This window comes from Octodon degus, unplaced genomic scaffold (assembly GCF_000260255.1).
Source record: "Octodon degus isolate 3935 unplaced genomic scaffold, OctDeg1.0 scaffold00040, whole genome shotgun sequence".
Classification (NCBI taxonomy): Eukaryota; Metazoa; Chordata; class Mammalia; order Rodentia; family Octodontidae; genus Octodon; species Octodon degus.
Window position 1 is genome coordinate 1,901,782 of NW_004524616.1, and position 14,455 is coordinate 1,916,236.

Consider the following 14,455-nt stretch of genomic DNA (forward strand, 5'->3'; position numbering starts at 1 on the left):
GAAAGCATTCTCTTTATGTCCCCTAAGCATTCATGGTGCATCCCTGTTGAAGTCTCAGGCTGTTTCTATGGCACTTAAGAGAACTGAGTATAGCACGGTTCATGTGTCTCTTCTCTCCCCAGCCTGGGTCCTCTTCTCTGCCTCCTGTAATAAATCTCTGACTCAAGTGAAGTGAAAAAGAAAACATAGAAAAATGTGGTGATGGAGGGGGAGAGGAGCTACTGGTTGGTTCTGATGTTTCACAAAACAGAGAAATCCTCTAAGAGTTGAGTAAACGGTGTTTATTTTTTTGTTGATTTTTTTCAATCAAATGGAATTGCTTAATTTAAAAAAAAAACTTATCGTTCTCCTTAAATACTACAGACAACCTCATTTTACCGCAGCAGACACCTAGAAACAAAACACTGGACCCACCAGAGAAAACTGGGCAAGAAAGCATCAGAAATTCAAGTCAACTATGGGAGAATGACTGTCAGCTGGCAGCTCTCAATTCTAAACAAAGTGGCCCAAGCCTATGGGTTTGACAAAAGGTTCTTAGAACTGGGGAGCTGGGAAATTGGACTCCTTTTTAATCCTCTTCCAATTGTTTTATGCATAGGGAGATTAAAGTCAGTGCATCAAATAAAGACCCAAAGAAACATTTAAAAACTCGTTTGACTAATATTCAGTATGTGAGATTAAGTAATAACTTGTCCTCCTAGTTAACCTTGTCCTGGAATATATATAGGTTATTTGTAGCCGCCACTGCTATAATATTTTCTGAAGGATGCCAAGCTGTATGCAAGATCTTTTTGCTAAAGTCCAGGCTGTCAACACTGATCTCGTCTTTTCTCCGCTTGCCCCCCACGCACACTTTTCGGGGTTTGAGGATAGCCCGGGGTTTGCTGTTTTCCCTCGAGGCCTCAAGGGTCACATCACGCTTGGTGTTTCGGTCGAACATCCTGAAGAAGTTGTTGTAGGACCCAGTCATGATGACACTGCAAGGGAGAGAGAAAATAGGGAATGACTAAGTGTTGGAGAGAAAGGCAGTGACCTGTCCCCATTGTGTCTCTCTAGAGCAAACAACCCACATCCTGGCCATCTTATGGGAGACAGGTTTATTTAAATGAAAAAACAAAAACAAAAACAAAAAAACGTGTTCTGTACTTTGGCCATTGACTTCCACTTAAATCACTAAGAGCAACAAATTCTTTGGTTATGTTTGGAAAAAAAGAATGGTGATAACCCTTCATGTTATCTCCTTTTGTTCAGTTGTTTCCTTTTGGTGCTTTGGTTTACTGAGTCTGGTTGTAACCATCTCTGTCTTACCTACCTTCCATTAGGACTAGGACATTAGGAGGGGCCTGAGAAAGCAGGAACAAGTTTGCAAACAGCAAACTGTCCCACATCTTGAAAGCACAGATGTGTGGGGGATCCTTGGGCTGTCCAACCTCTAGGGCTTCATCCCATCTGCCTGGAAATGTGCTGGGAGTGGGTGTGGTGTCCTGGGCAGCTTCCTCCTTCCTAAGAATAGCTCTAAACCAGCCTTTGCAGACAGCTTGTCCACACAATCAATGTCCTGGTCTTAACTCAGGAAGAGCATGAACAAAGTGAAATTTTCAAAGGATTGGAAATCATAGAGTAAGATTTTGTAATAAATGGTCAGATGGTATCTATAATTTTTTTTTTTACAAGTTGTTATTTCTCCGGAGATTTATAGTTAAGAGAGTACTGAGTGCCTAAAGCCCTCCAGCAATGCAGTACTAAATCTTTAATGGTGACATTGGGTGGGGTGACGGGCTGCACACAGCAGTCCTTGGGGGTGGCAGGTGCACATGTCCTCAGGTGCCATTCCAGGGTGGCTGCACCCCCAGAGAGGGTGGGTGTCTGCTGAGTGAGAAGGGAAGCCCAGCATCATCTGTTTGTTCATGATTCAGGCTGTGTAAGGAAGTGGCAGGAAAACTGACAAGGCTGGGCCTCCCAAGTATTTTGGGAGGTACTTGGTTAAATGTGTAAGTTAACCATGGGTTAGGTTTTATTACTACGGCCCAAGAAACAGACGTGTTGAGGTGTATCTCCGCGGGAGAGTAAACTATTAGTCTTTTGTCAGATAGGGTGTTGGGGGCATCACCGCCATCATCTTCTTCCAACTCCCATGACCCACGGCAGGGCGCTCCAGGGAGAAGTGAGGAATCTGCAGTCATAGTGCTAGTCAGGCCCAGAGTCACACATGACCGACTCCAAGCCAGGAGCAGCAGGCACTTGGTCTCACTGCCTTTTGGGCACTGATGCTTGCTTCCCTTAATGTGGCCTAATTTCTTTTGCAAGAAGTCAATGACATTGGTTTTTTTTGAACACATCTCTACTTTAAAATCACTAAAACCAAAATTTCTTCATTGTGATGTTAAGGGAAGAATTTTAGGAGTCAAATTCACAACTTCTTTACTTTTGTGTTTATAATGTACTAATGTGAGGTTGGGTGGGTTACACTTTATCTCACTAAATCTCAGCCTTTCCTCAACTACAAAATAGGGTGATGAAAACAATGCCACTGGATTGGGCTGGGGGTGAAGTGAAAGGACACGCGTGTTGGTGCCTGGCACACAGATGCTGCATAAGTATTGTTTTTTAAATTCTAGCCTAAGATAGAAGGGAAACTAGAGCAATAACAACCAAGATATACTAAACATCAGCCAGCTGTGATGGGTTATGTCTGTATGGCAAGAGGATCACAAGTGTGAGTAACTTAGTGAAAGCCTATCTCAAAAGAAAAAAGAAAACAAAACAAAACAAAACATACAAACCAGGGCTGGAGATACAGCTCAGAGGGAAGGCCCTGGGTTCAATCACTAGTACAAATAAGTTCTATTAACAAGACATAAAAATAACAGGGCTGGTTTCTTTTCCTGTTAGCTTTTGTTTTTTTCTTGCTCTCTGTCCTATACCAACTACACAATATGACTTGGGACTTTTGGTATGTGGCGACCCCTGTAAGTCCAGCTAACCAGGTGGTTTATTTGGGTCAGTAATGGAAGGAAAGATGTCCTCAAATTGTCAAGAGAGAGATTGTGTTCACTCAAACCTCGAATGTCTTGCCACAACAATAAAATCTCGTAAGTTACCAGGCACTGTTAGTTGTAACCCCCACATCAAGGCACTAAGCCAGCCCTCAATAGCCCGTGCCTAGTTCTTGTGGAAGCCAGAGAATCATCTGTATTTGTCAAACTGAAAATGAACTATAGGGAGGCATTATGAAGTATTGTTGAAATCAAAGGCCTTAAAACAGTAATAAATCACTTTGAGGGAATGTGATAAATGAAGCTGAATAGAATTCAACTAATGAAGCACTGGGGGCTTTGGTCAGGTCTGCACTAACAGCTTTGAGGGATAATTTTTGATCTAGAAAGCTCACTTTGCAGTAATAGAAACTGTTCAGTTTGGAATCTGCTGGTGAGTTACCAGTGGTCTTCCTTAGGCAATGGTGACCCTGGCAGTCCTGAAAGGGAACCAGGGTTTCCTGCCTCTTTGCAGGCCTGACTTCAGGTTTCAGCCAGTCACACACAATATACATACTAGATAAGCCTCATTGTGACCTCCCTTTGGCTGTAACCTACCTAGGAAAAATTGCCCAGAGCCTTAAGCTAAGAGTCTATTTCTGGAAGGTTCTTCAGCCTCAGAGCCTTACTTACCTGTCGGACCCATTCCATACACACTCAAATTTGTCAAAAATGCAGTCATTTTCATAGAGGGAGCACAACTTGCTGCGGAGGTAGTCGTGGACCTGGAAGGAGACATTGAGGGGGGCAGTCATCAGCTGCACAGTGAGCACTCCTGCCACCACCTCCTCTCGTGCTGTGAGCTGTTCACCTCTGAGCGCCTGTGCCTTGAGTCAGATGGATCTGTGTGCAGGACTGTTGTGTTAGGATGGGTTGATGAGCTGCTCCTGTAGCCAATGTGTATGAAACCAGCGTGGTTACACAGGGCCCAATAAGGGGTAGAGGCCCACTTTTCTAGGTTGATTTGGCCTCAGGCATTTAGAGATACCATTAGCCAAGCTTTTGTTCAGTGACTATTTACTCAATGTCTGCTACTTGCTTGGGTCTTTGCAATGAACCAAATACCACCCTGATGCTTTCACTCCAACATGTGGGAGAGACTGTGTCACCAAGTAAATGCATAACAACATTTTAGGTTGTATTGAGATTATGGAACATAACAGTATGGAGAGGGGTCAGGAGGTCTGGTGGGCACTATTTTGTGTAGAGTAAGGTGTTAAGGCGTCATCTGATAAGGTGCCATAGGGGAGCAGGAGTTTGCTGGGAATAAGTGAGCGATGATGATATCTTGGGGAACAGCTCTCCCAGCCTGGGGCAGCATATGCAAAGGCCCAGAGGTGCAAGTCCTGGAGGAATTATGGTGGAGGGGTGGTAAGTAAGTAGATGACCAGTTCAAGTAGGCCTCTGTCTTGAAGAGGGTGAAGAGACACTGTAGAAAGGATTGCTAAGCTTGGTGTATTGGGATAGATTGGAAGGGGGCAAGGACAAGGGTGGGGAGACCAGTTATTACCCAGCTGACAGATGATGGCTTGGATTAGGGGAAAAGCAGTGGTAAGAAATATTCAAATTCTAGGTATGGCACAAGGAAATGCTGCTAGAAATTGAGTTAATGCTGAGATGCAAAGAGAAAACCAGGAATCGAAGCTGGCACTGGGATCTTTCTCCTGAGGAGGTGGAAGGTGGAAATGCCCTGCTCATTGCTGAGTGTGATTATTTGGAGCTGAGTGGATGCTGTGGGGAAAGGTGCAGCATGGAGGGTGTCCCGATTCCTTCTATGTCCATTTTCCAGTGGAAGCAGTAGCAGCAAAGTTAGAACCTAAGAGCGGGCAGGGGCACGGCGCAGGGAAGCAGGCTGGGACCGCCTGGGGAAGGGAATGCCCGACGAGGCTGGGCAGCACCACTGGGGACTCTCCTCCCGCAACACTCAGATGCTCAGGTGCAGGTACAAATAGACAGATGAATAAGGCTTAGAGGGTAGAGTGTACTGGGTTTCATGTTTTGAGAGTAATATTTTTGGAGTTTGCTAAAAAGGGGTAATAAAAAAAATAAGGGGCAATAGTCATTGGTATTTGCAATATGCTAACTGGTTATTAATGGCCCAGTACTTTATTTATACAACCTGATTTCATCTCTAAAGTAATTTTTTTTGATATAGGTACCATCATTCCCTTTAATGGGGCATGGAGCTGAGGGATGGAAAACGATTTGTCTAAGATCACAGAGGGGATTGAAGCCGGTGTGTAGGCTCTCAAGTGCTGCTGTTGTGCTCCAGCTCCTCAGCCTCACCTTAGCAGGGGCTCAGTCTGAGGCAAGGGGGCATGACAATGAGTACAAGAGAGGTCCAGAGAAGGAGCGACATGAGCGGGAGAGGGCAGAGGGTCAGTACGAAGATGGTATTTAACTTTGGATTAGGAGTGATGGCTCACTCTCCCTTCTTCTGCAAATTGACCCCAGGATATTGAGCCAGCAAGCTCGGTTGCGTGCTGGAATCGGCAGAGGAATGAGGTCAGATTCGACCCCTGGTCCCTTGGATGTTTAGAGTATTTGAACACTCTGAGTTATTTGGCCAGGGTAAATAGTTCTAACTCTACAAATAAATTTTCCTCACCTCTGGTCTCACTCTCAAACAGTTTTAGGGGAACTGCTGCTGTTAGGGTAGCAAGAAGACAGACCAGTGGCAGAGCTTCTGGCACTGGTAGATGGCTGAGGCCTGACTTCTGTCCTCCCAGAGGTCTTTCTGCTATAAATTAACTCATGGACGCCCCCTAGGGGCAGAGCTGTGACACTTCACAAACAGTTCAGCGGCTTGCAGCTCTTTCTGCTCTCTTTGTTAGGAGCCTTTCTTGATCTCTCTCCATCCATCTTTGTCATTTTGTCTCACAGACGCCACAGGTGAGTTTAAGTGTTGGAATGTGTGTGCCATGGATGGATGGGTGTATCCCAAGGAACCCCCTTGCTAAGAACTCTTGAAATCTCAAAAGACAAAAACTGGGAAGGATTCAAGGGAAGATTTAATCTGAATCATTATTTTTCCTTCCTGGCATGTAATGTCTGGGAAGTTCCTACCTATCTCCAATTGAGAGCATTGAAAAAAAAATTAGGTACAAAAGTATACTGCCTTTATGTGTTGTTGTTAAAAAACAAACACAAAACCAAAAAAACAAACACTAAGGCAAACCAGAGGAACTTTCTCCACCAGAAAAGAGAATAAGACATACATAGGAGAAACAGCTGAAGCCTGGAGCTGGAGCGCTTTCATCTCATTCTAAGTGTTCTGACTATTCCTCTTTCCTATAATGCTAATAGCTTGTGCATAGGACGGGTCTCCCACCAGCACTGAAGCTCTTACTTGTGGAAGCCTCTTATGTAGCTAATGAGCTGCCCATTTGGCCTAGTGAGGAAGTACACTAATGGTTTGTTTTTAAATTTCAGGTGTTGAGAAATATCTCCAGTAATGGGCTGCATCAGTGGTGGCAAACCCATGGCACATGTGCTGCAGCAAGCTTTTTGCCTCAATGAAAGCTCTGAAAGGTTCGCCATCACTGGGCTAGACACAAACTGAGTATCCCCTCCCCAAATACTCAGGATCAGAAATGTTTCAGATTTAGGAATACTTGTACATCCACAAGGAACTATCTAGAGAGGGGCCCTAAGTCTAATATGAAATTCACTTGTGTTTTAAGGTATATGCACCTTAGAAATCACCTGAAGTTAATTTTATATAACAATTTCCTGTGTGAAGCACACGAAGATGGCATTTAACTTTGGATTAGGAGTGATGGCACACTCTCCCTTCCTCTGCAAATTGACCCCAGGATATTGAGCCAGCAAGCTCGGTTGCGTGCTGGAATCAGCAGAGGAATGAGGTTAGGTGTGGAATTTTCCACTTGTATATCATATTGGTATTCAAGAAGTTCTAGAATTCAGAGTATTTTGGATTTCAGAATTGTGACTTAGAGATGCTCCATCTATAATAAATATTGTAGCTTTTGTGGGCCATACAGTCAGTGCCACCACCACTGAACTTGGTCAGTGGGGCATGAAGCAGCCGTAGAGTCTGTAAGTGGCTGCGGGTAGCTGGTGCCAGTCAAATGCTGTTTGTGGAAAAGGATGTGGGGAAACTGGATTTGGCCAAGCAGTGAAATTTACCAACCTCTGTTCTTGAGGAAAATTTGACAGTAACCAAGCCTACAGTTTCCTAGTCACAGAAGCATGCTTGAGGACTGGTCATGCGTGTGTAAACGCTCACAGTAGGTGTATTACCACTTTTCTTGCTCATGTTCTTCCTCACTAGACCAAGTAGGATTTTCCAACACTATTGTAGCTGTCAACTGAATCAGAGCCCCCCACTTTTATACAGTATATTATCCATCTTTCATACAGTCTATAAACTTGACCTACTGGTCTATGTTAAATGTTTTGGTATTTCATTTTAACACACGCGCTCTGATACCTGCTCCTTACTCTTGTGCAAAGAAGTTGATTTCCAAGCCTACTACCAGCTGAATGTGGGATTCAGAACCAGAAACTTAAAATGCTTTTTACTTCATGTCACAGCTAGCTGGCTGTGTTCTAAAACTAGCTTCGTTCTAGAAACCTTTCCTTAAAATAAAAGCACTAATTGCTCTTGCCATGGTGTGTCCTAAATCTGCTCTTTCCACAAGCAGGCTACATTGCTGCCAACCACCTGCACCCAGATCCAGTTCCCATTGCCCCTCTTCTGTACTGGTCTTGTTACACTGGACATTTGTCTTATGCAGCTTGAAGAGGGCACTAGGGTCTGTCTTGTCCTTTGGCTAAAAAATGAATGTTTGCGTCAGGTGATGCAGAGTGGAAGTCTGGGCAGGATTCACTGGACAAGAGGACTCTGGTTTACAGAGGTGCTCCTTGAATCACAGGACAATGACAGCATCTTAACTACACATTGGGCCTTGAATCCTGGCTCCCACCCCCATCTCCAGTGCCACTGAGACTAAGCTCATCTCCAGTGTCTCTAGGGTCCTCATCCTTCTCCATTCTTGGACTAAACTCCGGCTTCTCCTGTGACCTCCCTAGGGTGGCTTAATCTTTGCTCTCATTCCATGCAAAGGCAGGGTAGGTAGCTCTTTGCTGCTCCTGAACACTGTCTTTATTTCAAGTCGTTAGCTCCTTTGAAGTCACACATTCAAACTGAACTTCCTGCTATCCATCCTTCGGGCCAATGGAAGTTCTCTGAGTCTGTAGTGATGCAGCTCTGCTATGTCCATCACTATTCGCACCATGATTCTTGTGACTCAGATACCCTGGTCTCATTGTATTCAATGGGCTCAGTCCTCTGTTTCCTTGGTTACAGAATAACTGTCATCACTATAACTGTATCTCCTGAGCAAGTCTCACTCTGTTGTTGCTTCTCTCTTTTTACTTTATTCCCTCTAGTATTTTGATTCCATCAATAATTCAAATCCATTAACCTGACTACTTTCTCCTGTCCATAATTTGCATTGTAACTACCTTCGATTGTGATTATAATGATGGATTTAGCACTCTCCTTAGCATACGTGTTTAACCAACTTCCCTTTTTAATTCTTTTCATTGCACTCACTTGGCAAACCTCAACTCTGGTTGAATCTAACTTTGTGCCCTTGTTTTACCTAGACCAGGCAAATGCTGCTGGGAAGAAACACTACCACATAGATTAGTCTTTAAATCAACAGTATAAACCTCCTGTGTCTCCTTGAGCAACCCTATCTTCTTATTCAACTGGTGATCTCGCTTCTTATTTTACTGAGAAAATAGGAATCATAAGAGCATCTCTTGTTCCTCTCACAATATTTATAATCTATTGTATCAGGAGCTACCTACACTACTTCCCTTCCTTTGAGAGATGAATTACCCATCTTCCCATGCAATGAACTGCATCCCTTCTTGGTTTTCTTGATCATGCTTTATTTATATTTTGTCTCTCTTTACAGCCTCATTCCTATTAGCTCAAGGCATGCTATAACTTCCTTCAGCCTGCATCCTATGCCAGGGGATACCCTATTTTTCTATTTTCATTCAGACCAAAATTTGTTGCAAGATCTGTCTGTCCTCTCTGTTCCATCCTACCTCTCATTCTTTGAATCCACTCCAGTCAGGTAAGCATTTCCCATCCTCCACTTACTTTTCCATTAAGATTACAGGTAATCTCCATATTACTAAATCCATAACACTCAGTGCTTTTGCTTTCAACTTGGCCCAGTATTTGACAGTTGGGCAATTTCTTCCATCCCAAGACATTTCTTTCATGTAGCTTCTTGGACTTTGCTCTCAGATTTCCTTGCGTCTCACTGGCCACGTTGTAGCTCCATTTATTCTTGATAAATCCTTTTGTTAGTCTCAATTTGTAAACCCTGGGGTCTTAGGTTACAGTTCTTGATCTCTCCTCTAATATTCTCATTGCCCATGGACCTCTTTGAGTTACAAGGCTTTAAGGGCCCATATGTACTCATGCACATCAAATTTATATCTTGAGGCTAGAGTGAGTCAGACTCACATTGATCTATCTCTGTGGCATCTCTGTATGAATGTTTAATTGGTGTCACATGTCAAAACCAAACTCTTGTTTCTTCACCTAATTATTCAAGATCAAAATCTTGGGATGACCTTCAGTACTTCTTTTTTTTCCTATGTTACACATGAAATGCCTTCAGGCCCTAATGGTTTTTACTATGGAAATATATAAAGAATCTGGTGATCTCCATTCCTGATACCTTCACCTAAGCTTCTGTCATCCTATGCTATTTTTTGTTTTTAGTACCAGGAATCAAACTTAGGACCTTGAGCTTGCCAGGTTGTGTTACTGAGGTATTTCCCTGGCCCTCCTTTTCTAGAATATTGCAATAACTTATAAAACCATTATTCCTGTCTTCTCATGTCTCTTCTATGGTACCTTCAATCCTTCTGGAGCAATTAGTAATTTAAAATTTTTAAAAAAAAATTATTGATGAGAGGCTGGGGAGACGGCTCAGTGGAATAAGCACTTCCCTGGCAAGCATAAGGACCTGAGTTCAATACCCGGTTCTGAAAAAAAAATTAGTGATGAAAATGTTCTGAAATTAGATAGCAGCAATGGTTCTACAACTTTGTGAATTACTACAATCCATGGTACTATGCACTCTGTAAAGGTGAATATTATGTTACATGAAGCATATCTCAAGGGAACAAATAAGTCAAATTTCACTGTCTAGACTCTCCCTATCCTTTTTAAATCTGATGTAAGATCTTAAAATAGGACCAGTGTATCTCTGTCCCTTGATCATTGCTTCCATTTTACTTTTACCTGCCATTGGCTTCTTTAGATCCTCTCTACTTCAAAGTCTGGTGGTCTTCTTTCAACTAAACCATTCTAAAACAATGCCCTTTCACAGAGAGCAAATTGGCCAAGCAATGGCTGTGACTCATCCACATGGTTGACACTGACAAAAGATGTGCAAACTGCGGTACAGGGTTACAGGATAAATCCTGATGGGACTTGATTGATCTTATCAGAAACAAAAGTTACATTTCTTGTTATATAGGTCTTGCTTTATCTTGGTCTTAGCCATCCAGCAGAAAAGTATAAAAACGAAGTATAAAAAGTAAAGCCATATTAATATGCTGAGCTGTAAAAGACTCAAGTCAACAACTTCTGATATTGCCAGTCCTATGGATAACCCACTACTATTATGGACTACTGGACTAAATTGGATTATTTTGCTGAATTCACATACCTACAATATTTAAATGGCAATGGAATACCCATCTCTAACAAAACTAAGCAAAAAAAGGGGATACAAAGGAAGGACCATTTTGTATTTATATATACAAAATAGGATAGATATATACCTACTTTCTCTTAATTCAATGAGAGGAAAGATTTGTACTCATAGTATTTGGACAGGATATCATGTCTGCATCTTGTACCATGAATAACCACTAAGAAGATAAAAATATGCAATGTATTAATTATTGAAACAGTCCCATTAATCAGTTTTGAAACTGTCTCATTGCTGTTTCTCAATAAAATTAATAAAATAAAATAAAATAAAATAAAATAAAATAAAATAAATGCCTTGGGGCTGGGAAGATAGATCAGTGGCATAAGTTCCTGCCTGGAAAGTGCAAGGTCCTGAGTTTGATCTCTGGTACCACAAATTAAATAAATAAAATTAAAAAATAGTAGGCCAATCAGATATTTCAGCCAATTAAAGTGCCTACTTAGGCAGATGAAAGCGGCTGGGTTTGATCCTTGGTGTGCCATGCTGGCCCTGCCCCTGGGGCATGCTGGGATGGTGAATGAGATTGGGCATGGTGGCTTGTGCCTGTAATCCCAGCTCTTGGGAGGCTGAAGACAGGAAGGATCGCTACGAGTCTGATCTGTGTAGACCTTGTACTAAATACATAAAAATAAATTTAAAAAAAAATTCCATTTCCTTTTTCCCTTTATCAGCATTTCTCATGCCATCTACCCAAGGCTTAGGTCAAACCCGTCACACAGTGTTATCGATTCCTCTTGCCTCCATGTTCAGTAGGTCGGCAAATCTCCCTTGCCTTCCACCTACAGGTCATCATTCCAGCCCCAGTCACCACCAGCTTCTGTCCTGTAGTCTGTTTATCAAACTGTTAAAGCAAAGCCCACAAAAACCTCCAGATCATGTCTATGTATAAAACCCTTTTATGGGGCTCTACAGTTTGCATCCAGCCAAAAGACAAAGTAACTGACATTACCAGAGCCCACATCTCTAAGCTTGTGTTCTGCCCTTATGTTCCATGTTCAGGGTAACCTTCTGAGTACACCCATTTCTGATTATTGTTTTAAGAACATGCATTTCCTGACAGATCACAGCATCAAGACTTAGCTAATGGGTCCATCAGGCACTTTTTCACTGGCTAGCCTCTGTGTGTTCCCATGGAACCAGCACCATTCCTTGCAAATGTCTCACTCAGTTCCTTGTTCATCACCCAGCCTCTCCATCAGAGGTCAGCTCCATAAAGCAGGGCCATGCTTGTCTTGCACACACTGTCTTTGTTACCATTCCATGTTATGAACTCTGGTGAATTCTAGCTTCTCTGTGCCTATACCCTTATCTTATATCCTATGGCACTCACAGCCTGCACCATTTTTTAAAATATGTCACTATGTGATGCCTTTTATTCTGTTGTGTTGTAAACCTTGGCAGGCTGAAACACTCTTGAAAGCACACAAAGGGAGTACTGGGCATGGGTGGCACTGTGTACCTGGTAAGTCTCGATGGGGCGGTTTTCCATGTTGAGATCCCAGACTTTCACGGTCAGATAGTCCCTGGTCATGATATACCTCCCACTGTGGCTGAACTTCACATCCGAAATTGAAGAGATAATTTCGGAGAAAAATGATCTGTTACTTGGATCTTCCGGCTCTTCAAAAACTGCAAGAACAAAAGCAAAGCAAGGTGAACTTCTCACACCTTCATCAGTGGGCTCTACTATGTTTGGACCAGTCAGAAAACTAACTGTACAGTCTGACACAGTAGGGTTGGCTGGTGTCTTACAGTTGCTATGCAAGAGACCAGCAGCTCCCTGGAAGCAGAAAGGGTTGCAACTGGTGTGACAGTCCTTTCTCTTGGGAAGGATCACATGGGACCCACCCATGCATAGAACTGGCACTGTTTGCAAGCTGCCAGTTGACACACCCAACTCCATTTCACATTTCCTGTGGTCTCTAGTGTCATCACATAGCTACAAACTTGGAGTCATCTTAGATGCTTAAATATATAATTTTACAGAGCTGTAAGTCACATACACCAAAATATACTCATTTTGAGTGTACTGTTCACAGGCTTACTACCACATATTCATGCAGCCATCACTACAATAAATTCAGAATGTTTTCACCAATCTCCTCCAACTCCCCTGAACAAGTATTGGCAGTTACTCTACATTCTCCACTTATGCAGTCCCAGGACACATGAAATCTACTCTCTAGTTCTTGTGCTAGAAATTTCCCATAAATGTCAACCATTTATGCCTGTTTGTTGTGGTTAACTGTGCCTGGCTCCTTTCATTTACCATAATATTTTCAAGTAGTATCCACGTATCTGTATTTTACTCTTCATGTGGCTGGGTAATATTCCATTGCATGGATCTACCATGTTTTGTTTATTCATTTATCAGTTGGTGAGTATTTGTGTTACTTCCAGTTTTCCAGTGTTTTGTATAATGTTGCCATAAATGTTCATGCACAGTTTTTAATTTTTATTTTTTAAAGAGAATAAGAAATAGTAAGAAAAAAAACCATTAGAAGCAATATAGAATTTCACTAAACCAAATGAGAGGAGTTCAACGATTGTTATTTGGCTTATTGTCATCTTCAAATTAGTTGTTCAGATTATCAGATATAAGTATGCGAAATTTGTCAAAAAATTAAAAAGAAGAGAGAAAAAATTTAAACATTAACAGTTCCTTTCAATAAGGCCAGTGGAAACCATCAGCACAGTTATTCAAACTTGTTTGCACATACATATATATTTATTTTTCGCTTCCTTCTTTTTTTCCTTTTCCTCATCCCAGTTGTTCCTTTCCTTTGAATGGGTTCTTTCCCTTTCACAGTATCTATTGTACCTTTCAGGTTTTATTTACTCTTTCATGTCTTTTTTGGGGGGCAGAACTGGGACTTGAACTCAGGCCCTTGCACTTGCCAGGGAAGTGCTTATTCAGCCCTTCATGTCCTTACACTAGGGAGACAATACAATGTTCACACATGTGGGTTTGATTTATTTCACTTATGAGTACAGTCTCTCGTTGCATCCACTTACCTATCAAAGAATTGAGTTTATCTTTTTTATAGCTGAGCAATACTCAGGGACATAAGTTTCCATTTCTCTTGATATTGGTATTTCATGTAGAGCTCTGTGCCCCAGCTACCTTGAGTTGAAAGTCAAAATTGCACTTACTTGTGGTGTGACCTTGGCCAACGTATTTCTCTGTGACCCACGTGTCCTTATGGTTAAATATGGCTGCAATGTCTTTCATGGAAATTGTCTATTTGATCTGATGTCCACACTCTCACTGTCCTTCTCCCTAGTTCCAGATTTCCACTTATAGGGCAGAGGGTACAGCTCCTCAGCTCCTCAGCATGACATGGAAGTCTGTCACTAATCCTAACTTTTTTCAGCTCATTTAGGTTGAGCACACAGAACGTTTCTTGAGCATTCCTGTTTCTCTGTGCTGTCTGATTATTCCTTCTTCAATGATCCAAGTTCTCTATTTCCATACCTCATCTACTACATATATTTCACCCCGAATATTTTCTCTTCTCTGAAGTCCTAGCACATATGGTCAGCCCACTTATTTAGTATTTGCTTAGGTAAGGTTATATCTTACCATTTCTCATGATTATTTAGGTGTATGAGTTTTCCTTATGTCTGCAATGGGACATAAGA

The 14,455-nt window shown here is 42.1% G+C and overlaps 1 protein-coding gene across 5 annotated transcripts in view; it reads right to left on the bottom strand.

Moving 5' to 3' along the window:
- Window positions 1-268: 268 nt before the first annotated feature.
- The window catches only part of Ppp2r2b (protein phosphatase 2 regulatory subunit Bbeta), a 454,351-nt gene continuing 440,164 nt past the window's right edge, over window positions 269-14,455 (bottom strand). For all 5 annotated transcript variants that reach the window (XM_004631251.2, XM_023715307.1, XM_023715308.1 and 2 more), the window contains exons 8-10: window positions 12,273-12,442; window positions 3,669-3,760; window positions 269-977 (exon numbers count right to left, since the gene is read on the bottom strand). In XM_004631251.2, the coding sequence (XP_004631308.1) occupies window positions 698-977; window positions 3,669-3,760; window positions 12,273-12,442 (542 nt within the window). In that variant the 3' untranslated portion in view covers window positions 269-697. The remainder of the gene's footprint in view (window positions 978-3,668; window positions 3,761-12,272; window positions 12,443-14,455) is intronic.